The 24,271-nt window shown below is 58.6% G+C and overlaps 3 protein-coding genes across 3 annotated transcripts; 2 read left to right on the top strand and 1 right to left on the bottom strand.

Annotated features, from left to right (window-relative positions):
- Nucleotides 1–31: 31 nt before the first annotated feature.
- Nucleotides 32–10,194, top strand: SF3A2 (splicing factor 3a subunit 2). Its single transcript, XM_082652170.1, has 9 exons — nucleotides 32–153; nucleotides 4,708–4,872; nucleotides 6,390–6,461; nucleotides 7,203–7,249; nucleotides 7,449–7,558; nucleotides 8,508–8,557; nucleotides 8,638–8,778; nucleotides 9,256–9,324; nucleotides 9,411–10,194. Exons 2-9 carry the CDS (start codon nucleotides 4,747–4,749, stop codon nucleotides 10,188–10,190), a joined length of 1,395 nt encoding a protein of 464 aa, XP_082508296.1. The 5' UTR covers nucleotides 32–153; nucleotides 4,708–4,746; the 3' UTR covers nucleotides 10,191–10,194.
- An 822-nt stretch (nucleotides 10,195–11,016) lies between these two features.
- Nucleotides 11,017–13,722, top strand: AMH (anti-Mullerian hormone; the record flags this gene model as incomplete). The annotated part of the gene is made up of 5 exons (XM_082652545.1): nucleotides 11,017–11,482; nucleotides 12,040–12,182; nucleotides 12,396–12,504; nucleotides 12,619–12,778; nucleotides 12,864–13,722. The coding sequence occupies 5 exons, from the start codon at nucleotides 11,017–11,019 to the stop codon at nucleotides 13,720–13,722; spliced, it is 1,737 nt and encodes a 578-aa protein (XP_082508671.1).
- A 372-nt stretch (nucleotides 13,723–14,094) lies between these two features.
- Nucleotides 14,095–17,836, bottom strand: JSRP1 (junctional sarcoplasmic reticulum protein 1; the record flags this gene model as incomplete). The annotated part of the gene is made up of 7 exons (XM_082651687.1): nucleotides 17,787–17,836; nucleotides 16,700–16,852; nucleotides 16,276–16,313; nucleotides 16,028–16,130; nucleotides 15,446–15,616; nucleotides 14,664–14,755; nucleotides 14,095–14,556 (listed from the first exon to the last, which is right to left on the bottom strand). The coding sequence occupies exons 2-7, from the start codon at nucleotides 16,815–16,817 to the stop codon at nucleotides 14,095–14,097; spliced, it is 984 nt and encodes a 327-aa protein (XP_082507813.1). The 5' UTR covers nucleotides 16,818–16,852; nucleotides 17,787–17,836.
- Between the last annotated feature and the right edge of the window lie 6,435 nt (nucleotides 17,837–24,271).

Here is a 24,271-nt window from a genome sequence, read left to right as displayed (position 1 = left end):
GCGCCGCTGGGCGGGCCGGGCATGCGCACACGGAAGAACCCCGCCCCGCTTGCCCTCGGAAGTGCTTCCTTAGCCCGCGGCGCGCATGTGCAGAACGAAGTCGGCGCGGCGGTAGAGGTGGTGGCCGAACAGGCGACGGCGGTGCGGCCGCGGGTGAGAGTTAAGAGCCGCGCGGGGCTAGGGCGGCGACCGCGAGGGGCTCCCTGGAGGGGAGTAGGCGAGGGGCGCCTCGGCAGGGGCGCGGGCTGGGGGCGGGCGCCGGCTCCGCGCCCGCGCCCGGCGCTGGGCAGGCCCGACCCCCACACCCTCGCCTGCTAGGAGCTCCGGCTGCAAAGGCCCATTGGGTCGGGTCGGGTCGTGGTCCGGGGCGCCTTCCCTGCGCCCGAGGACTCGTCCGTTGGCTTACTGGATCTGTGGTCCGGGACTCACCTGGATAGGGGTGACGGCGGCCCCAGTTCCAGGCCCACCGAGTGGAAAGGAAGGTCCGGAGGCGGAGCGCCCGGCACCGCGCCCGAGGCCACCAGAGCCCGTTAGCTGGGCCCGTTTCGCAAGCGAAGCCCCGAGGTTAAGTGACTTCCCCGCCTGTCAGTCTAGGTTTCTTATACCATTCTTCTTCCTGCCCCCCAAAGCTCATTAACTTCTTCACCTTTCCTATTCGCCTGATTTTCTTTGCTTGTTGTTAAACCTTTGTACTCAAAGCGTTTTCACATCACACGCCTAGCGGTTGTGTTTTCCCACAGGTTGAAACAAATGGATGTCTTTTTTCCTTTCCCCCGTGGAAACTTCCCTCTCAAAGCTGTCATCCTCCTGCTCCGGTCGGGACTGGAGCCCCACCTTGCAGCTGAGTAGCTGTCCTAGAACCTGTTGTCCGGGCTCCCCTGGGCTGGCTTGTTTTCAGTGTGACCATCTACTCCCCTTCCTTTCTTCCATCAGAGCTCATCAGGTAGCTTTTGAAGAAGTCGACTCATTTTTTTTTTTTTTTTTTGCGATACGCGGGCCTCTCGCTGTTGTGGCCTCTCCCGTTGCGGAGCGGACGCGCAGGCTCAGCGGCCATGGCTCACGGGCCCAGCCGCTCCGCGGCATGTGGGATCTTCCCGGACCGGGGCACGAACCCGCGTCCCCTGCATCGGCAGGCGGACTCTCAACCACTGCGCCACCAGGGAAGCCCTCGACTCATTTTTTTATATTGAGCTCTCGGTTAGCTGAAAACGGCTTTATTTACCCTCACAGGCAGAAGGGTGGGTGTAAAGTTCCAGATCAAAAGCCCCCGGTGGGAGCTGTGAAAGCATTGCCCGTCTTAGGAGTTCCCTGCTGTCCTGAAGGGTCTCGTCCCGTTCTGGTTTCCGACCTCTTGTTTCTGATTTTCTTTCTGTCTAGTAGAAACTTTAGGTTTTCATTAGTGCTGTGAAATTTAATGGTTTCTTCGTTTGAGAGTGTTTTTTTTTTGGTTTTGTCTGAAAATTAGGTTCTTTCAGTTCTGGGGTATTTTCTTTTATTTCATAGGTTATTCCTTTGATGATATTCTCCACGTTTGTTCTTTTTAATTGTTATTTTATGTGGGTCTATAGTTGATTTACGACATCGTATTAGTTTCAGGCGTACAGTAAAGTGATTTATACACATACATGTGTCCGCTCTTTTTCAGGTTCTTTTCACATATAGGTCATTGCAGAGCATTGAGCACAGTTCCCTGTGTTGCAGGAGGTCCGTATTGATTATCTTTTTTTTGAATAAAGTTATTTATTTTATTTATTTTTGGATTTGTCAGGTCTTTGTTGCTGCGCACGGGCTTTCTCTACTTGCGGCGAGCAGGGGCTACTCTTCGTTGCGGTGCGCGGGCTTCTTGTCGTGGCAGCTTCTGTTGTTGCGGAGCACGGGCTCTAGGTGCGCAGGCTTCAGTAGTTGTGGCGTACGGGCTTAGCTGCTCCGCAGCATGTGGGATATTCCTGGTCCAGGGCTCGAACCCGTGTTCCCTGTATTGGCAGGCGGATTCTTAACCACTGCGCCACCAGGGAAGCCCTGGTTATCTATTTTAAATATAGTAGTGTGCCCACGTTTCGTTCTGTTTTCAGTTCGTGATTTCTAGATTCTTGCTTTGCCTGTTATTATTTTGCTATTTTTGTTGTTATTGTTGTTCATTTTCTGTTCTCCATTATGAAAGCCTTCTTTAACTCTTACATTCAAGCGCTCGTATTCATTGTTTTGTCAGGTTCATCACGTATTTACTTTTAAAGGTTTATTTTTTTTTTTTAACTTTATTTGTTTATTTATTTAGGCTGCACCGGGTCTTAGTTGTGGCATGCGGACTCTTAGTTGCAGCATGTGGGATCTAGTTCCCCGACCAGGGATGGAACCCAGGCCCCCTGCATTGGGAGCGTGGAGTCTTACCCACTGGACCACCAGGGAAGTCTCAGGGTTCGTCTGGTTTTAATTCACCATGCTCTCCTTTGGCGTCTATTCTAGTTTCACGATGTGGTAACGTCTCCTGTCATCCGGGAGGACGTTAACATCTTCTATTGATGTTTCCACCAGGTTTCTTTTTTCTCTGATACACACGTTTCTTTGCGTCTGTTTATGTTAAGTTACCAGTCTGCATGGAGAGTAGTGCTTCTCATCTAGCGAGCTCAGTGGGCCTGGCAGAGTGCTGGGGTTTGGGGAGTGTGGGGGGCCCCCAACTATCAGTGTCTGAGAATACTGTCTCTGGTGCTCTCTTCCCAGAAAAGACTCCTGATCTCCCCTGGGCTGGGAGCACCAGCTGGGTCTCCTGCCTGCTGGACACAGACCAGGGGAAGGGGTGTTGCCTGCTGCTTAACGGGTGGGTTTTTTGTTGTTTTTTTTTTTTTTTTTTTTTTTTTTGGCTGCATCAGGTCTTCGTTGCTGCGCAGGCTTTCTTTAGTTGCGGCGAGCGGGGACTACTCTTCGTTGTGGCGCGTGGGCTTCTCATTGCGGTGGCTTCTCCTGTTGTGGAGCAGGGGCTCTGGGTACGCGGGCTTCAGTAGTTGTGGCTCGCGGGCTCTAGAACGCAGGCTCAGTAGTTGTGGTGCATGGGCTTAGTTGCTCTGTGGCATGTGGGATCTTCCCAGACCAGGGCTCGAACCCATGTCCCCTGCATTGGCCGGCGGATTCTTAACCACTGCGCCACCGGGGAAGCCCTAGCAGATGGGTTTTGATGGACCTGCCCCCTTTTCTCTCTGGCCTCATCTCAGTCTCTGATAGCTACTGGCACTCACTGTAACGTGGTGAGTGATTAAGTACTTGCTTGCGTTTGGGTTTCCTGAGCCAGTCGGATCCTCTCCACAGGTGCTCTCACGACACCTGTGGCGCGTACTCCCGGCTAGGACAAGAGCTTGTTCTGGCTGCTTGAAGAGAAACTGGGCTCCCCCCAAACTGACTGGAACTCTTGGCTCTGGTAGTGTTTTGCCTTTACCAGTTGGCGGCTCTGGGTGGACTTGGCGTGAAATAAAAAGTCTAGTTCTGGGATTCTGCAGCCTCACCACGTGTGAGGTTTTTGTAAACTCATCAGGTCACACTGCCGGTCGGTGGCACAGCTGGCTGGTGCCTGGACTGTTAGTTTCCTGTGGTCGGTGCAGCAAACCACCACCGACTTAGTGGCTTAAACGACCTAAGTTCATGATGCAGCTCTGGAGGTCAGGAGTTCATTGTGAGTCTCACTGAGCTTTATTTCTTCTGGAGCCTCCAGGGGAGCATCGGTTCCACCTTTTCCAGCTTCTAGAGGCGCCGCATCCCTGGCTCGCGGCCCGTCCTCCATCCTCACAGCCGGCAGCGCAGCATCTCCCGTCTCTCTCTGCCTCTGACCCCCCTGCCTCCCTCCTATAAGGACCCTGTGATGACACTAGGCCCCTTGGGGAATCCAGGGTCCTCCCCTTCTCAGGGGCCGTAACTTAACCCCACCTGCAAAGTCTCCTCTGCCCCGTGAGGTGACACGTCCAGGAACCCTTGAGATTGAGATGGGGCCATCTTTGGCAGGGGTCATAGTCACTCCTGGGCCCCATCCCTGTGAATTTACCCCAACAGAGACAAGATGCCAGGGGCCTGGGGCCAACATTGACCAGTGGGAAAGGGAGTGTAAGATGAGAGAGGTTCCTGGAGGTTGGGTCTGAGCTGAGCCTGAAGGAGGGTGGGAAACAGTGGCTGGGCTGGAAGAGACATCAAGGGCTCGGGAGAGCCTTCCTCAGCCGCGAACGAGCCGTGAACATCTTGTGCGTTAGGCAGTGGCGGGGGGATAGGTTGGTAGATGTGTTCCTTGTTTCCAGCAAATGTACAGCTGAGCCGGAGAAGCAGAATTTAGGCTGAGAGAAATAAGTGTAAGACAATCAGAAAGGGAATTCAGAGGAGGGAGTGAACAGCATGGGCTTGGGTGGTCTGGGGAGGCTTCTTGGAGGAGGTGAGACTAATTAGTGAGACCTTGGTCTCATTTTGCCCTTTGCCATTTCGGGTCCTTGGGCCTTTGCACTCCTCAGGCTGGGGGGACTTCCTCAGTCCACCCACCAGGTCACCTGGAGATGCCCTGTTTCTCCTTCTTCCTCATTTCCATGTGCCTGGCCCATAGTGGACCCTCGGCCACTGGAAGAGACTTGGTAAAGCGTGGGCATGAGGCTGAGAGCTGCGAGAGCTCTGGGGGATGAGGCTGAACCAGGAGGGCGAGGCCTCCTGCGCAGCCTCACAGCCGCCCCTTGGCCTCCACAGGTTTCCTCTCTGGTCTGGTAGAGCCCCAAGGTCCTCACCATGGACTTCCAGCATCGCCCCGGAGGCAAGACCGGGAGTGGGGGCGTGGCCTCCTCCTCTGAGAGCAACCGGGACCGTAGGGAGCGCCTCCGGCAGCTGGCCCTGGAAACCATCGACATCAACAAGGTACACGTGCCCTCCCGCCGCCTGTGCCCACCCTGCACCAGGGAGCTTCACCTGGAGTGGCAGCTCTCAGTGTCCACCAGAGGCCAGCTGCTGTTCGTAGCCCCACGTTTGAAGGGTCTGTTAGCACAGGAAGCTATACTTAGCCAGAGGTGTGGGGAGTCGCCAGTGGTGGGGGCCCTGATGGCACCACGGGCAGCGAAAGACAGCAGCTTATCCGTACAGAGCTGTAGGGAGACAGGCCTCTGCCTCGGCCCTGGGGATACGTATGTGGGTCCCCCTGGGCGCTGTGGGGTGTGCAGCAGCATCCCTGCCCTGCCCCCGCGCCAGATGCCAGGAGCTCCCCAGTCACAGTGGCCACAGATGTCCCCATATGTCGCTCAGTGTCCCTTGGGGGGCGGAATCACCTCCGGTGAGACCCCAGGGATAGGGATTCCACTGACCCCAGGAGACTGGGTTCCATGACCACCTGACCTCTGTGGTTCTGGGATGCTGTACACATTTCAGTCCACACCTGAGTGGGAGGGAGAGGAGGTGATACAGATGATGGGGGCCCCCCTGGTTTACACCAGCTGAGCATCGGGGATTTATCCTGGTGTCCAGCGTGAGCAGGGAGCAGACTCAAGGTTTTTGCGAATAACTGACTAAGGGTTTCTCAGCTTGGAGGTGCGGCCCGGTCATTCCCTGGGGCGTGGGGGCCATCACGGGCGCTGTTGGGTGTGGAGCAGCACCCTCACCTCCACACTTGATGCCAGGAGCCCCCAACTCGTGACAACGACTGACGTCCCCAGACATTGCCCAGTGGACCCTGGAGGCAGAGTTGCCCTCGATGTGCCCCTTGGTGTTCAGTGTATATCCTCTTAGACTTTGAAACGCTCTGAGGTGTGTCGAGCCCGCACCGTGTGCCGGACGCTCCCAAAGCCCCTCAGAGGCCTGGCTTGGGAGGTCAGTTCTGTTACTCTTCCCATTTTCCAGATGAGGAAACAGAGTTGAGGGTGGCATTGTCATCGCCAATGACGACACGCTCTCTGGGCGGTGGAGTTGGGACCTGAACCCCTGCCGTCTGCTCTGCGCCTCTTGAGTGGTCACCAGTTGGCCCTGGAGCCCCTGCCCCACTCACGGGATGTGCAGAGACGGGGTCTCCTAGGGCCTCGGGTTGGCCCGCTTGCTTCTCTGCCTGCGTCAGGCTGTGCTGCGGCACGAGGAGGGCTGGCCTGGTCGGCGCCATGGAGATGCATGAGCAGCGGTGCTGTTTCGGCTCTGCCTCCTTGACCCCAGGCTGCCGAGGACGTGGGGCCGGGGCTCCCGGAGGACCCTTCCCCGAGCTTGCTGCAGGGGCGTGTGGTCAGCCCCAGCCCCACCCAGTGGGCTCTGCGGTGCTGCCTGGGGGGCTCCTGCTTGTCCTCTGCGCTCCCTCCCCCGCCACGAGCGTTTGCCCTGAAGAGAGTGGTGTTCTCTCAGCGCCCGTGCGGGGTCCCCAGGGCCCCTCCCACCGCATAACAAGCGTGCTTCCTCCACAGGACCCCTACTTCATGAAGAACCATCTGGGCTCCTACGAATGCAAGCTGTGCCTGACGCTGCACAACAACGAGGTGTGGCCCCGCCCCTGCCCCACCCCCCACCCCGCCCCACCTGTGCTGCTGTGGACTTGGCGAGTTCTTCAGTACCGGTGGCACCGTTGCCACAGATGTGTATCTGGGAACGTGGGGACACCCTGGGACGTTCCACGTCAGGGCCGGGGTCATGAAGTCTAGCCGGTGTGGCTCTAGTTTGCGCCTTTGAAGCAGACGAGAGTCTGATGCTCCCTCACGCTGGGCCCCTCTCCTGGCACGAGTAGGTCCCTTTGTCCCTTTTCTCGTGTGGAGGACGTGCTTTGTTTCTGGTGGTTGCCAGCCCCGGTCGGCAGCACTGAATTGAACAGCCCGATATGGGAGGGTCTCCCCGCGGCATTGGGGCTGCTTATCCTCCGGGGAGGACCGTCCTGGGCATGCTGTCCCCGGGGGTCAGAAACCGCCCCCACCACCGGCCCCCGTCGAGAACCACTGATTCGCGTGTCTCATCCCTGGGGCATCGTGGAGATGGAATCACGGGACATGATCACTCCTGGGTTTCCCCACCACTTCCAAGCAGTGTCCACAGCCCACACTGCACCCCAGCAGCTGCAAGACTGCCCGCGTCGCACCCTCCGGAGGCCCGCCTCACCCCCGGCTTTTGGGGGTCTCGTTCCCCTGTGTGCAGACCCACTAGCGCTCGTCTACTCAGCAGCGATCGGGTGCCTATCGGCACCTCCCCGCTCGCTTTGTCCTGAGCTGTGCGTCCCTCTCCCGTTCTAGGGGAGTTACCTCGCGCACACCCAAGGGAAAAAGCATCAGACCAACTTGTGAGTACCTCGCGCCCCTTCCCATGCCCGGCGCTCACCCCCACCAGAGCTGTCACCTCACTTGACCCCCGTCCCCCCTGACCTCGAAGCTCCAAGGTTGGCTGGGGCAGGGCGGGGGGGTGGCACTCCTGGCACCTGGGCCTATGGCCTTGGCGGCCTGTATGGAGGGGCCTCAGCCCCATGTCCGTCCCACCTGCAGGGCCCGGCGAGCAGCCAAGGAGGCCAAGGAGGCCCCCGCCCAGCCGGCGCCAGAGAAGGTCAAGGTGGAGGTGAAGAAGTTCGTGAAGATCGGCCGCCCGGGCTACAAAGGTAAGGATGCTCTGTGGCCTTGGCGGGCAACCCCACACCCATCCACACCCACACCATCCGCCTCTGGGGAGTGGCTTCCTGTCAGAGGGCTTTCTTCCCTGGGGGCTGGGACCGCCTTCCCACCGTGAACTTTCACACACATGCCGGAGGAGGAGCAGTGTCGTTATTCTTTACGCTCCTAGCAAAGGTGGGTGAGCTTGTGGGACGTGAGCGCGAGCCCTGGTGTGGCTCTCTCCTCTGACCACGGAACTGGGTGCTGGCTCTTCTTCACCTGAGGAGAAAGGAAGGGGAGGGGGAGGGTCTGTGCGTGCAGCAGCGCCTGTGTCACCTGGTTCGGAAAGCCAGTCAGGCGGCCCAGCTGGAGCACAGGGGATACAGGAGACCGTGTGCCGGGGGGGGGGACGGCAGGCCACCTGGTAGGCGTCCTGCTAAGGTGGGGACATCCTGCGTGTGGGTGGCGTTTCGGGGCGTGGCGTGCAAAGGCCCTGGAGTGGGCCTGCTTGGTGAGCCAGGACAGGGATGGCACTGTTTCCCTGGGGAGGCCACCACAGGCTTTCTGGCCAGTCCAGGCCATCTGGCGTCTTCCTGGGTGTAGCGGGGAGACACTGAGCACCCGTGTGGAAAGCAGCCCAAAGCCACAGAGCTCTGGCAGTGGGCACCCTCTCCCAGAAGTGGGGGCACAGTCTTGACCCTCACACTCGATGCTCCCCAGGTGGGGGGGCGGGCAGTGGGGAGGTCTCCCTCCCACCCCCACCCCCACCCGTGTGATCTGGGGCAGATGGCACCCGGGGTGCAGCCCTCCCAGCCCTGGGTGGTGCCCGTCCAGCTGCGGATGGCTCTTGTGCTTCCCCAGCCAGGTGACCACCCCCAGGCCTGCTCTCCCGTTTGTGGGTGGTGTTAGGCCAGCCCCAGGGCCCCTTAGCTGGTCCTGACACCTCCTGTGTTGCAGTGACCAAGCAGAGGGACACGGAGATGGGTCAGCAGAGCCTCCTCTTCCAGGTGAGCAAAGGCTGGGGACCCAGTTCTGAGGGAAGGGGCTCCCTGAGAGGCGGTGCTGCCACCTGGCCGTGTCCCCACAGATCGACTACCCCGAGATTGCCGAGGGCATCATGCCCCGCCACCGCTTCATGTCCGCCTACGAGCAGAGGATCGAGCCTCCGGACCGGCGCTGGCAGTACCTGCTCATGGCCGCCGAGCCCTACGAGACCATTGCCTTCAAGGTAGCGCACTGGACCCCCGAGAGGTGGGGAGCCGGCCGAGGAGTTTGCTCCGTCCGGGCAGCTGGCCTCCAGCGCACTCCAGGATGCCCCTTCCTGCCAGGGCCAGGGGTATCCCTCTGGGCCCTTGCCTCTTGAGAGGGTGGCAAAGAACAAGGCAGCGCGAGGGCCGGGGGCTGGGCATCGAGGTGGGTGTCCGCCCAGAAGCAGAGACCTCTGACATGGCCCCAGCAGTAAGGTGTCCCTGCTGCTGGCTGTTCATGGATTCCATGACCGGATCTGGTCCCCAGATGGACGTTAATGGCATAGCGTAGATCACGGCTTTCTCGGGCTTGCAGGTTTGCTGAGCGGTGGAGCAAGGACATCAGTCGACTCTGTTACCCCTAAGCTAGACCCTGTCCCCTCACAGAAGGGCCTCCTCAGCTAGGCCATCTCGTGGTCCTGAAGGCCCGTCTCTGCCCCCTGCTCCACCCCACGCAGGTGCCAAGCAGGGAGATTGACAAGGCTGAAGGCAAATTTTGGACTCACTGGAACCGGGAAACTAAGCAGGTGAGTCACTGCAGGTCCAGGCAGTTGCCGAACCTTCTCCCAGCCCGAGGCCCAGGGGCCACGCTCAGCCTCTCCTTTCTGTCCAGTTTTTTCTCCAGTTCCACTTTAAGATGGAGAAGCCACCGGCCCCGCCGAGCCTCCCTGCAGGGCCTCCTGGGGTGAAGCGGCCCCCACCCCCGCTGATGAATGGTTTGCCCCCTCGGCCACCACTGCCCGAGTCATTGCCCCCGCCCCCGCCAGGAGGCCTGCCCCTGCCCCCCATGCCGCCCAGTGGGCCTGCGTCCTCGGGGCCTCCGGGCCCTCCTCAGCTGCCCCCACCGGCTCCCGGTGTCCACCCCTCAGCACCAGTGGTCCACCCCCCAGCATCTGGAGTGCACCCCCCAGCTCCTGGGGTCCACCCACCGGCACCAGTGGTCCACCCACCAGCATCTGGGGTCCACCCCCCTGCTCCGGGGGTCCATCCCCCAGCCCCAGGGGTCCACCCTCCAGCACCAGGGGTCCACCCTCCAGCCCCCGGGGTCCATCCTCCCCCATCTGCTGGGGTTCACCCCCAGGCCCCAGGGGTGCACCCACCAGCTCCTGCAGTTCACCCCCAGGCCCCGGGGGTCCATCCTCCAGCTCCCGGGGTCCACCCCCCAGCCCCAGGGATCCACCCCCAGCCTCCTGGGGTCCACCCCCCACCTCCTGGGGTCCACCCATCAGCTCCTGGGGTCCATCCTCCAGCTCCTGGCGTCCATCCCCAGCCTCCTGGAGTTCACCCCTCAAATCCCGGGGTGCATCCCCCAACTCCCATGCCTCCGATGCTGAGGCCCCCGCTGCCCTCCGAAGGCCCTGGGAACATTCCTCCCCCTCCCCCCACCAACTGAAAAGCCACCCCTGTCCCAGCAAGTCTGGCCTTGTTTTCCTGTGTTCCCCCCCGCAGAGTGAAGTTGAGTTTTTTGTACAGGGCTGGGCCGTGTTCCCAGAGCCCATTAAAGAGTCTCTGCTAACCTTGGAGCGCACTGCTGTGTGGGCTGGCCGGCGGGCGGGTGGGCGGGAAGCACCCACTCACTGTGGGTGAACACGCACGGCTGCCCTCTGCCACCTATGGGGGTGGCTCAGGGTCGGGGCCCCACCAGGATCCCAGGGGGTGGCCGCTGGCAATGCTGTGCCCTGGAGGCTGCTGGGTGAGGACAGACCCTGCTGGCCAGCAGTGGGTCTGGGGTCGCCCTCTGGGAGGAGAGCAGAGCAAAGGCTGCTCGCTCTCCTTGGGGGTCTCTGTGGGCCCCGAAGGCGTGGTGAGCGAGCGTGCAGTGGGTGTGGGGGTTCGCCCCCCACCTACCCAGTGGTCCTGTGGGGCAGGGGCTCTGCACCTCTGCCCTCCTCCAGCACCCTCCACCCCCCGAAATTGTTGATTGTTTGGGCCACACACTCCCTGCTCACATTCCTGCTCCTGGCTCTAAAGGGGAAAACTTGTCAAGGACATTTTGACAAATGGGTCACAGGCCACACTTTGTAGCACTGGTGAGAAGAAGATAGATAGGCAGCTGAGCCGGAACAGAAGGGGCTTTGAGGAGGCTGCTGGCCTGCCCGGGCTCACAGCGGGCACTGGCCCCCAAGGTCACATCCCTGAAGGAGATAGGGGCCGCCTTCTGGCACAAACATTCTTGCTCCCTCATATAAGCTGGGGCAGCCCGGCCCCTCCAAGCTCCCATGATGCAGGGTCCACCTCTCTCTCAGCTGGCCCTGGTGCTGTTGGCAATGGGGGCCCTGCTGGGGGCCAGGACCCTCAGGGGAGAGGTCCCCAGCACCCCGGCCCTGCCCAGGGAGCCAACCCCAGGCGGCGGAGGCGGAGGGCTCATCTTGCACCAAGACTGGGACTGGCCACCCCCTGGCGTCTGGCCACCAGGCAGCCCTCGGGACCCCCTGTGCCTGGTGACCCTGGATGGGGGTGGCAACAGGAGCAGTGCTCCCCTGAGGGTGGTGGGGGCCCTGAGCGGCTACGAGCGGGCGTTCCTAGAGGCTGTGCGGCGCGCCCACTGGGGGCCCCGGGACCTGGCCACCTTTGCAGTCTGCCCCCCGAGAGACGGGCAGCCCGCCCTGCCCCATCTGCAGCAGCTGCAGGCATGGCTTGGGGGGCCCGGGGGGCGGCGGCTGGTGGTCCTGCACTTGGAGGAAGGTACGTGGGGCCCTAACCCAGGGGCCTGGGCAGGGGGCCGGCTCTGGTGCCCCGGGGTGGGAGAACCCTTGGGAAGTGGAGGCTGATGGCCACAGAGGTGGGTGATCTTATCTTTGCCCTGCCTGGGGCAGCAAGTCCTCCTGCAGTGCCTGGGGAGGGTCCCCTCTCCTCCGACCTTGGAGCCACAGGGGGCAGGGCCAGCACAGCCTGAAGGTCCAGCCGAGGAGGGCCCCTGCCCCCACTCCCTGACCAGGCTGCCCAGGGGGCCTGTCCCCAGGGACCGCTGGCCTCAGACACACTACAAGGAAGGGCTTTACCCCAGGACATCCCCAGACCAAGAGACCCCAAGGGCTCCACCCCACTGCCCACAGTGTCTGTCACTCCTCCCAGGCCACCCGTGTCCCAAGGAAGCGCTACACCTGGGGTCCAGGGGCGTCAAGCCTCTCCCTCTAGGTTCCCCGGGGCTCTGGGTGGGGTGGGGGCTCTCCCTCCTGCAGGACTGGGACAGGCTTGGGGGAGGGGCTCAGGCATCCCCTTCCCCACTGTCCTGGCCGCAGTGACGTGGGAGCCGACACCCTCGCTGAGGTTCCAGGAGCCTCCACCTGGAGGAGCCAGCCCCGAAGAGCTGGCGCTGATGGTGCTGTACCCAGGGCCTGGCCCGGAGGTCACCGTCACCGGGGCCGGGCTGCCCGGCGCCCAGGTATCAGGGAGTTGAAGGGGACTGCCCCTGGGCCACCAGGAGCCCTCACTCAGGGCGAGGAAGGGGTTACGGTTTTGTTGATTTTTTTAACTGGGTTTAACAAAAAGGCTGCAAGTGCCCAGGTTGGAATTTTGAAGGGATGCTAAGGGCAGCAGGCAGAGCAGGGCTAGCGCCCTGCGCGCCCACTGCCTGGCTGAGCCCCCATTTCCGCAGAGCCTCTGCCTGAGCCGGGACTCCAGCTACCTGCCCTTGGTTGTGGGACGCCCCGAGGCGGCCTGGCGCGGGCCTGGGCTCGCCCTGACCCTGCGGCGCCGCGGAAACGGTAGGTCTCGCCCAGACAGGGACAGGGATGCTGCGGAGCGTGGTGGGGACGGCTGTCCTCGACCCCCAGACCTCCGGCGCTGAAGCAGCGCCGCGCACGCGCCTCCCGTCGCAGGTGCGCCACTGAGCACCGCCCAGCTGCAGGCGCTGCTGTTCGGCGCCGACTCCCGCTGCTTCACACGGATGACCCCGGCGCTGCTCCTGCTGCCGCCGCGGGGTCCCACGCCGATGCCCGCGCACGGCCAGCTGGACTCGGTGCCCTTCCCGCAGCCCAGGTGCGCGCGGGCCCGGCCCTGGGGGCGCGGGGAGTGGGGGGCGGCGCAGCCTTGCGCCCTCACGATCCCCCACTCTGCCGTCCAGGCCGTCCCCAGAGCCCGAGGAGGCGTCGCCCAGCGCCGATCCCTTCCTGGAGACGCTCACGCGCCTGGTGCGCGCGCTGCGGGGACCCGCGTCCCGAGCCTCGCCGCCGCGTCTGGCCCTGGACCCGGGCTCGCTGACCGGTTTCCCGCAGGGCCAGGTCAACCTGTCGGACCCTGCGGCGCTGGAGCGCCTGCTCGACGGCGAGGAGCCGCTGCTGCTGCTGCTGCCGCCCACGGCAGCCACCCCCGGGGTCCCCGCGCCACTGCAGGGTCCGGCGTCCGCGCTGTGGGCCGCGGGCCTAGCGCGCCGGGTAGCCGCCGAGCTTCAGGCGGCGGCCGCGGAACTGCGCGGCCTCCCGGGGCTGCCGCCCGCCACCACCCCGCTGCTGGCACGCCTACTGGCGCTGTGCCCGGGGAACCCGGTCGGCCCCGGCGGTCCGCTGCGCGCGCTGCTGCTGCTGAAAGCGCTGCAGGGCCTGCGCGCCGAGTGGCGCGGGCGGGAGCGGAGCGGGTCGGCACGGGCGCAGCGCAGCGCCGGCGCCGCGGCCACCGACGGGCCGTGCGGGCTGCGCGAGCTGAGCGTGGACCTCCGCGCCGAGCGCTCGGTGCTCATCCCGGAGACGTACCAGGCCAACAACTGCCAGGGCGCGTGCGGCTGGCCGCAATCGGACCGCAACCCGCGGTACGGCAACCACGTGGTGCTCCTGCTGAAGATGCAGGCCCGCGGCGCCGCCCTGGCGCGCCCGCCCTGCTGCGTGCCCACGGCCTACGCCGGCAAGCTCCTCATCAGCCTGTCCGAGGAGCGCATCAGCGCGCACCACGTGCCCAACATGGTGGCCACCGAGTGCGGCTGCCGGTGACCCCGCGCCGTGCTCCGGCCGGCCCATATTTATTCGGACCCCTTCATCGCTCCCAATAAAGACCAGAAAGCACGCGGTTGGGGTGTCCGTGCATGTCTGCGGACAGGCGGAGGCCTCCTTCCCCCATTTCTCCTCTGGCAGGCAGGGCCGCGTCCTCCCCGTTGGCACCCACTGCCTCCCTGACCCCGCCCCCGCCCCCCCCTACAGCCGCCTAAAGCTCCCCATCCCTGTCACTCAGGCCTCGGGCAGGTTCTGGAGTCCAGGCACAAAGGAGCAGGCGATGAGGGGGACCACAGCGCTCGCTTTATTTGCTGGAACTGCGGGGCGGTCGAGCAGAGGTTCAGGGACCCCCGCGCAGGACCCAGGTCTGGCTCAGTCCCGCCCCTTGCCCGCGTGGTGCTTCTGGCGGCCGGGAGGCCGGTCCTCCTCATCGGGGCGCCGCGGGGAGGCCCAGGCCTGCCTCTTCCTATGCTCGGGGTCTCTGGACTCTCCCGCCCATGCCCGATGGCCCCCTTCGCGCGCCTCCCAGCGTCGGTGTAGGGCCTCCCCGGCAGCCCGCGGCCTCTCCTCTTTCCGGGGTCTCTCCCTCCTCGGCCTCTCCTCCTTCTGTGGCCTCTCCTTCCGGGGCCTCTCCTTTCTCAGCCTCTCCGCCTTCTTCCGCCTCTCCTTGGGCCCTCGGTCGGCAAGTGGCACGCGCTCCTCCTCAGCGGTCTCCTCAGACTCGCCTTCGTCCTTCCCTGCAGCCCCGCTGCTCCTGGGAACCGCGGCCCTTTCCTCTACCTTCGCCGGGGGCTCGAGCGATCCCAGTGGGGGGGCCCAGGCCACGGACTTTGGCTGCAATGTGGACAGTGTGGGGTGGTGGGGTCGGCACAGAGTTCCAAGGCCCAGGCCCCTTCCCCCAGTGAAGGCCCCACTGACAGGTCACTTGAGGAAGTGCTTACCAGGGGTGACGCTGGCTCCTTCAGGGACGAGCTTGGCGGGACCCACGGCTCAGGGACAGGCGCAGGGGCTTCCGCCTCCCCCGCCACGGCCTCTGGGAGGGGACGGGAGGGGATGCGAAACAGCCTGGCCCAGGGGACCGACCACTGCACACCGTCCATCCCCGCCCTTGCCCCCAGAGACCCCTCTCCCTGGGGACATGCAAGGGGGCCCAGCCGGACCCCACCGGGTACGCTGAGGCTGGGCTGGGTCCCTCCGAGCCCTGGGAAGGGGTTCCGAGTCTCCGCTGCTGCGATGACCTTCCCTTCAAACCTCCCTCATTCAGGCTGCAAAAGGATGCTCCCGTTTCTCTGAGGGACGCAGGAGCGCCCGCCCTGGCGCACAGAGAAAGCAGCACGCTACCGAACGGGGGCGCACACGCCCATCCCGGGCCTACAAGGCCCGGGGTGGGAGTCGTGGGGCAGTGAGGGTCGGTCACCGGGAAAGGGAGATGCACCGAGGTCCTTGCTGGGGGGTGGGGGGGCAGGGCTCCTCTTAAGGTCTATGGGAGGCGGGGGTCAAAGCTGGTCCTGGATAGAGGGAGTCGGGCGCGACCGTCGGGGTGCACAAGGTCAGTCTGTCCCTGAGCAGGAGGTGCACGGGGCGGGGGAACCCCCCCTCACTCACAAGGTCCATACTGGGGGGAAGGGGGCGCGCACGGCCTAGAGTGGGAGCGCACAGACCCGCCCCCTGGGCTGTCCGCGCTTCCGGGAGGGAGTAACCACGTGCTGCGGCGCAGGCTCACCTCGGCACAGCTGGAAGGCGGAGCCCAGCAGCGCCACGAGCGAGGCGAGCACCAGGCACTTGTTGAGCGTCAGGTGTCCCCAGAGCAGCTCCTCGCTCAGGACCGGGGGCGTGGGCGGCGGCTGCGAGGGCGGCGCGGCCTGCGCCTTCTTCCGCGCGGGGCTCCGGGGACCTGCGGGAGCAAGTGCGGGCTGGGCGCAGGCCGCGTGGGGCTGACCCGCGGCTAAACTCAGCTCTGCCCTGCCCGGCTGTGCGGCCTTGGGCCGAGGAACTAAGCCCTGCGGGATTGGCCGCTTCACTGGGATGCCGAGAATATTCTAGAAGATAATTAGCTGAAGCTTAGTGGCACCTAAGCTGGTGTTATCATGAATTAGCAGAGGCTCCCACAGCCCACTGAGTAACGGCCTGTGACACCCAGACACCCCCCAGTCAGGAGCCCCATGCACGCTATCACCCTGCCCCCCAGATCCAAGGACCCAGCCCAGGACCAATCCCCCACCCCCATGCTGGTCCACACCCACCCCCCCCACCTCACCCCTGCCTCCCGGAAACCCACTTGCTTCTGCTTTCAGCCTCTCCTTACCCGGTCCGGAGGCCACTTTGTCCACAGGCTCCTTTTCTGTTTTCTTGGGCCAAGCATCCACACCGCCTGCGGGGCTGCCCTCAGCTGCCGGCTCCTGAGAATCCTGTGGGGAGTAACATGTCATCCTGGGTGTTTCCCTAAGGGAGACCAAACCCTTCCCATGGGCTGCAGAAATGCACCCTCTTGGCCAACATGTCCCCTACTCTAGGGGCACCCTGGGCTAAAACCCCAGGGCCCTGGCTACTCACACGGGGCCAGCTGCTGGAGTCGGCCAGCCTGGATGTCGCTGTTGGCAGGAAAAGAGGGACAGTCACAGTCGTGGAAACCCCCAGGCTGATCCCACCCTCCGCTCAGTTCTGCTGGGTGAGGGGCAGGTGACTGCTCCCGTTCTGCAGATTAGAAAGCAGACAGACACAGAGGCAGCCTTGCATGAAGGCACACAGCACGTCACTGCCAAGCTGGGATTCAAACCCCGACCTGTGTGGCCCAGCACCTGTGTTCTCTGGGCTCTTTACAAACCCCCAACACACTAATGGACACAGGTTGGAAATGGGGGGCATGGTTTAAGTCAGTCCAGTGTGGGAGACCAAGTCCTGGTCCCTGAAGGTGAGCCACCTGGCTCAACAGGAGGATGGGGGCGTGGGCTTCATCCTGTGGTACCCTCTTGGCTACCTTGAGCCCTGTCCTCCCGGGGCCGGCCTGGGCAGGGGTCAGCCAGTGCAGAGAGGTCCTCGTCCACTTGGCAACTGCCCAGGCCTCCATCCAACTCCTCCAAGGCCCTGGTTGTCATGGAGACGTCTGAGAAGCAGCAGGTCCAGAGTCCGGCTTGGGGGGGAGGGGGAGGAGGCAGCCTGCATTTGCTGAGCCCCTGGTATGGGCCTGGGCCTGGGCCTGACCTGGGGAGAAGGGGGCTCCCTACCTCCCCACACCGCCTTCCTTGTCCCTCTGCCTGGAGCCACCTTTCCTCGGTAGCTTCACACGCAGGGCACGACCACAGCCCTCCGCCAGGCACTCTCCCTGCCCCCCTCAGGCCTGCCTCAGGACCCCTCCTGACAGGCTGCTGGGCTGCTGGGGCCCAGAGTGGGCTGGGTTCTGGCCATGGTCACACAGAGGTGAGCAAAGAGCCCAAACCGGAACCCTTGGCTCCAGGGTCGGCTCATGTTCTCAGAGACCAGCGACTATTTTTATCCAGTGCCTGAGGCCAGCAGGACAGGCCAATGTGGGGCCCAGCCCCTCCTAGGCCCTTGCCCCCCTGGGGTCTCCCTTTGGACCATCCTCGCCCCCTATTCCTGGCACCCAGCCTCCCCCCAGACACCCTGGGTGTAGGAGCTCAAGCCCTAGCAGCCGGGACCAGCCTGGTTCTGGCCTTGGCAGGCAGGGGCAGGGGTCCCGGGCCTCCAGACCCCAATGCTGGGGTCGCCACCTCTTCTGGCCGTCTCTGCTCCCATAGGACAGATGAAGAAACTGAGGCTGGAGGTGGAGCCGTGGGCCAGAGGTTGTGCAGAGCTGGAGCCAAACCCGTCTGTTGGCTTCCACAGCCCTGCTCTTTGGGGTCCCCAGTGTCTCTGCTGCCAGCGTTAGTGTGACCCATCCCTGGGGCCAGAGCAGGCCGTGGGGAAGGGGCCCAGTGGGCCAGGGGGTGCCCCTAAGGGTGTGTGTGGGCAGCCACAGGAGTCGGGGACACCCGTGGACCTCAGGGATGCCCTCCCAGATCCCAGGGACCACCATCTCTGCCCAGGCCTCCCTCTGCCCCTCTTACCCCGCTGTTGCCACGCTGGGCCTGGTGGACAGGATGGAGCATGGGGAGGGTGGCCCCAAGACAGACAGCAGCAGGTGGCTGGAGGCCGCGAGGTGGGCCAATCAGCTCCTCAGCCGCTGCGGGGGTGGAAGGAGGGCTGGCCTGAGGTCCCTGCTGGGGCACATCCCCACCTCGGAGCAGGGCCAGGCACGGGCCCCACCCCCATGAGCACAAAGCCACCACCAGGCTGGCCACGGTGACTCTGGGAGCATTGCTTCCTCTCTCAGCCTCAGAAAAGAGGGTCCCTGGGGGTGGGAGCACCCACAAAGTGTGGTCACCTCGCCTTTATGAGCACCTGCTGCGTGCCGGGCTCAGAAGCAGCTAAACATCCACGTCCCTGTGGAGCCGGGGTCCATCAGGGAGGGCTTCAGGGAGGAGGATGACACCATCGAAAAGAAGCCAGGCTCTGCTGGCTGACGCGGGTCAGGCACAGCTCAGAGGCCTTGGTTTCCTCATCTGGAAAGTCGGGTCGTTTCCTCCCAGGGGGGGCTGTGAGGCTCAACTGTGGGCTGTTTTTTTTTTTTTCTTTTATTTGAAGTATAGTTGATTTACAATGTTGTGTTAGTTTCTGCAGTACAGCAAAGTGACTCAGTTATACGTATATATATTCTTTTTCATGTTCTTTTCCATTGTGGTTTATCACAGAATATTGAATATAGTTCCCTGTGCTTTATAGTAGGACCTTGTTGTTTATCCATCCTATATATAATAGTTAGCATCTGCTAATCCCAAACTCCCAATCCATCCCTCTCCCACCCCCCTTTTCCCTTTGGCAACCACAAGTCTGTTCTCTATGTCTGTGAATCTGTTTTTGTTTCGTAGATAAGTTCATTTGTGTCATATTTTAGATTCCATGTTTAAGTGATATCATATATTTGTCTTTCTCTGACTTACTTCACTTAGTATGATAATCTCTAGTTGTATTTATGTTGCTGCAAATGGCATTATTTCATTCTTTTTTTTATGGCTGAGTAATATTCTATTGTATATATGTACCACATGTTCTTTATCCATTCCTCTGTCGATGGACATTTAGGTTGTTTCCATGTCTTGGCTATTGTGAATAGTGATGCTAGGAATATAGGGGTTCACGTATCTCTTTGGATTAGAGTTTTGTCTGGATATATGCCCAGGAGCGGGATTGCTGGAACATACGGTAACTCTATTTTTAGTTTTTTGAGGAAACTCCATACCGTTTTCCATAGTGTCTGCACCAATTTACATTCAATTGTGGGCTGCTTTTGTATCATCCCACCTAGTCACCCATCCACACCTTTGTTTAGTCAATCATCAAACACACACCACTCAGCCCAGCCGAGCTGTACTGGAAATTACTTTGTCATTTTCTTAAATAACAGCCTTATTGAGATACAGTTCATGTGCAATTCACTCTGTAAAGTGTACAATCCAGTGGTATTTAGTACATTCCCACAGTTGTGCCACAATCATCTCTATCCGGTTCCAGAACATTCCATCACCCCAAAAGAAGCCTGTCCCCATCAGAGTCACCCCCTATCCCCAGCCCCTGGCAACCAGGTATCCACTCTCTCTGTCTGTGGATCTGCCTGTTCTGGACGTTTCCTATCAGTGGAATCACACACTGTGTGTCCTGCGTCTGGCTTCTCTCACTGAGCATCATGTTCTCAGGGTACATGCACGTTGTAGCGAGTGTTGGGGCTTCACCCCTTTTCGTGGCTGAGTGATGCTCCCGCGTGTGGAGGGACCACATTGTGTGTATCCCTTCACTTGCATCTGACAGGGCTGGGATTAGGAGGAGGAGAGGAGGAGATTTGGTCAAGTGCAGGTTCAGATCCTGTCTTCCTGCAAATTTTTTTTTTTTTTTTTTTTTTTTGCGGAGCACAGGCTCTGGACGCGCAGGCTCGGTGGCCATGGCTCACAGGCCCAGCCGCTCCGCGGCATGTGGGATCTTCCCAGTCCGGGGCACAAACCTGTGTCCCCTGCATCGGCAGGCGGACTCTCAACCACTGCGCCACCAGGGAAGCCCTGTGCATTAATTTTTAATTGTGGTAAAATACACATAAATATAAAATTCACCATCTTAACCATTTTTAAGTGCACAGCTCAGTGGCATTAAGTACCTTTACACCGTTGGGCAACCATCCCCACCATCCATCTCCAGAACTTTCTCATCTTCCCAAACTGAAGCTCTGTCCCCATGAAACACTGACTCTCCACCCCTCCCCCAGCCCGTGGCCCCCACCATTCTACTTTCTGTCTCTGAATATGACTAGGGTTAAAACATACTGCTTCACACATCCTGTAAGACCCTTACAAGCTTCCATTTCCATTTCCACCTCCCATTCTGTATATACTATTGCTTTACTTCAAATATGTTGTAAAATAAATCTCATAGCACATTGCTGTTAGTTTTTCTTTAAAAGGGAATTATCATCTGAAGACATTAAGAAATTATTATAGGGCTTCTCTGGTGGCACAGTGGTTAAGAATCCGCTTGCCAATGTAGGGGACACGGGTTCGATCCCTGGTCTGGGAAGATCCCACATGCCGCGGGGCAACTAAGCCCATGCACCACAACTACTGAGCCTGTGCTCTAGAGCCCACAAACCACAACTACTGAGCCCGTGCACCACAACTACTGAGCCCGCGTGCCACAACTACTGAGCCTGAGCTCTAGAGCCCACAAGCCACAATTACTGAAGCCCGTGCGCCTACAGCCCATGTTCCAAAATGAGAAGCCACTGCAATGAGAAGCCCGTGCAGGGAAACAAAGAGTAGCCCCCACTCACCGCAACTAGAGAAAGCCCGCGCAAAGCAATGAAGACCCAACGCAGCCAAAAATAAATAAATAAAAAATAAATTAATTAAAAAAAAACCCTGAATGCAGTAAGGAAGAGACTATTTAAAAAAAAAAGAAAAAGAAATAATTATATTGGGACTTCCCTGATGGTCCAGTGGATAAGGCTCTGCACTCCCAACGCAGGGGGCCTGGGTTCGATCCGTGGTCAGGGAAATAGAAGAGCCTGCATGCTGCAACTAAGACCTGGCATAGCCAAATTAAAAAACAAAAAAATTGCATTAACCACATTTTGTAAAGTTCTTGTGTTCTTCATTCCATTGCATAGATCCAAATCTCTGGTAACATTTCCTTCTTTCCAAAGAACTTCCTTTAACATTCCTTTCTTTTTAATTTTCTTTTTCTTTCTTTCTTTCTTTTTTTTTTTTTTTGGTGCCAAAACCTAGGAATGAAAACATTTCTTTTATTGTATGTCTACTGGCCACACATTCACTCAGCTTTTATTTATCTGAAAACAGGTATTGCCTGGGCTTCCCTGGTGGTCCAGTGGTTAAGACTCGGCGCTTCCACTGCAGGGGGCCTGGGTTCAATCCCTGGTCGGGGAACTAAGATCCCGCATGCTGCGCACGGCTTGTGGGGTCTTAGTTCCCCGACCAGGGATAGAACCCAGGCCCCCTGCAGTGGAAGCTCAGAGTCCTAAGCACCAGACCACCAGGGAATTCCCACTTTATCTCTGATTTCCAACACTTTAATTTATAATGTGCTTGGTTGTGCTTTTCTCTGTGTTTATCTCCTCTGGGATTCATTGAGCTTCTTAGATTGTGGTTTTATAGTTACTATATTTGGAAACTTTGTAGCCATTCATTCTCTGATTTTTTTAAAAATAAATTTATTTATTTATTTATTTTTGGCTGCGTTGGGGCTTCGTTGCTGTGAGTGGGCTTTCTCTAGTTGCGGTGAGTGGGGGCTACTCTTTGTTACTGTGCACGGGCTTCTCATTGCAGTGGCTTCGCATTTTGCAGCATGGGCTGTAGGCACGCGGGCTTCAGTAGTTGTGGCACGTGGGCTCAGTAATTGTGGCTCACGGGCTCTAGAGTGCAGGCTCAGTAGTTGTGATGCACAGGCTTAGTTGCTCCACGGCACGTGGGATCTGCCTGGACCAGGGCTCAAACCCGTGTCCCCTGCATTGGCAGGTGGATTCTTAACCACTGCACCACCAGGGAAGCCTCATTCTTTGTTTTTTTGTTTGTACTTCTTCTCTCTCCTTCTTTCTAGGACTCCAGTTATGTATATTAGATTACTTGATATTGTTCTACAGGTCACTGAGGTTCTGTTCATCTTGTAAGCGTTTTTGCTCTCTGTGTGCTTCATTTTAGATAGCTTTTAAGTCTTTAATTTCACTAATCTTTTCTTCCTCAATGTCTAATCTGTTATTAATTCCATGTAATGAATATTTTTCATATGTTGTACTTTTTCAGTCTACAAGTTCCTTGGTTTATTTTTTAAATCTTCCTTTTTCTCTCTTTATTGTGTACATGTTTTCTTTTCAATCTTTGAGTGTATTTGTAGTAGCTATAGTATAATCTTTGCTTATTCTCGTCTCTCTGTTATTTCAGGGTCCATTTCTCTTTTTTTGGTCATGCTGAGCAGTATGTGGGATCTTCGTTCCCCGATCTTCAAACCTGAGCCCCCTGCAGTGGAAGAACAGAGTCTTAATCACTGGACCATCAGGGAAGTCCCCAGGGTCCATTTCTATTCATCCCTTTTGTTCTCTTGTTCATAAGTTACATTTTCTTGCTTCTTCACATGTCTACTAATTTTTTATTGAATTTATTTATCCAGTTTCCAGTTCTTTCTTGTATAGTTGTGTAACTTATGATGTTACTTAATTCTATCACCATAGATTAATTTTGCCTGCAATTGGACATCATGGCAATAGAACCACACTGTGTACACTCTTTTGTGTTCACCACTGTGTCTGTGTAATTCATCTATTTTGTTCTGTGTATTAGTAATTTGTTCTTTTTTTCCTATAAATTTTTATTTATTTATTTTTACCTGCATTGGGTCTTTGTTGCTGCGCACGGGCTTTTTCTTTTTCTTTTGGTTAATAGCAACTTTTACTGTTTCACTGGTGAAGCAGGCTTTTTCTAGTTGCGGCGAGTGGGGGCTACTCTTTGCTGTGGTGTGTGGGCTTCTCATTGCGGTGGCTTCACTTGTTGTGGAGCATGGGCTCTAGGTGCACAGGCTCAGTAGTTGTGGCTTGTAGGCGCTAGAGCACAGGATCAGTAGTTGTGGCACACGGGCTTAGTTGCTCTGCGGCATGTGGGATCTTCCCAGACCAGGGCTCGAACCTGTGTCCCCTGCATTGGCAGGCAGATTCTTAGCCACTGTGCCACCAGAGAAGTCCCAGTGATTTGTTCTTTTTTGTTGCTGCATAGTATTCCGTTGTTGGATATACCACAGGAGTTATATATCCATTTTATGTCAATGGACATTTGGATCATTTTGAGTTTTGGGCTAATATAAATACGGCTGCTGTGAACATTCTTATCCAAGTCTTTGGTGGATGTATTTATGCATTCTTGTTGGGTACAGTAGTAGAGTTGCTGGGTCAAAGGGCATACATATATTAGCTTTAAAAGATACAGCCAGGGGATTTCCCTGGTAGTCTAGTGGTTAACTCTGTGCTTCCACTACAAAGGCTTCCAGTGTAGCTGTTTAGTTTTACATTCCTACCTGAAATGTAAGACAGGGGAGTTGCAGTTGCTCCACATCCTTGCCACACTTGAAATTGGCAGTCTTTCTAATTTTAGTCATTTTTATGGGGATACAGAAATATTTCAGTGTGGTTTAAATTTACTTTTCCCTCATAACTGAGATACAGCAGTCTATTTGCCATTTGGATATCTTCTTTTTTTTTTTTTTTTCGGTACGCGGGCCTCTCACTGTTGTGGCCTCTCCCATTGCGGAGCACAGGCTCCGGACGCGCCGGCTCAGCGGCCATGGCTCACAGGCCCAGCCGCTCCGCGGCATGTGGGATCCTCCCGGACCCGGGCATGAACCCGTGTCCCCTGCATCGGCAGGCGGACTCTCACTGCGCCACCAGGGAAGCCCTGGATATCTTCTTTTGTGAAATGCATATTCACAACCTTTTGCCATGTTTTAACTGGTTTGTGTTTTTCTTTGCGATTTGTAGGAACTTTTGTTTGGTTCTGCTTTATTTTCTGTTTAACTGTATTGTGGATATAAGTCCTTTGTCAGATATATGTATTGCTAATATCTTACCCCAGTTTGTGGCTTGCTTTTTTACTCTCTTTATGGTGGATCACGGTGGCAGGAACCAAGTGTATCTCATTCACTGGTCAGGCCTGGCACATAGTAGGCTGTCAATAAAGTTCGTTGAATGAAAAACTGTGTTGAAGTCCTAGTTCTGGGCCTCAGTTTTTCCACGTGGCCATGTTAATCCCTGTCCTGTCCATATCACAGGATTTTGTGAGATGTGCAGGAGACTCAGGATCGGTTCGCCGCAGAGTCGGTTTTGGAAGTTCTCTGACACCGTCAGCTTTTAGAATCAGAAAGGGCGGAGCTGGGTCCTTCTCCAGGAACCACCCTGGGAAGCTCCACGTGGGCGCCCCGCCCATAGCAGGCCCCGCCCACAGATGGGCCC

This window comes from Grampus griseus, assembly GCF_964374135.1.
Source record: "Grampus griseus genome assembly, chromosome: 3".
Lineage (NCBI taxonomy): Eukaryota > Metazoa > Chordata > Mammalia > Artiodactyla > Delphinidae > Grampus > Grampus griseus.
Note: the sequence above shows the minus strand (reverse complement) of the source record. Positions and strands in the feature narration are given on the sequence as shown.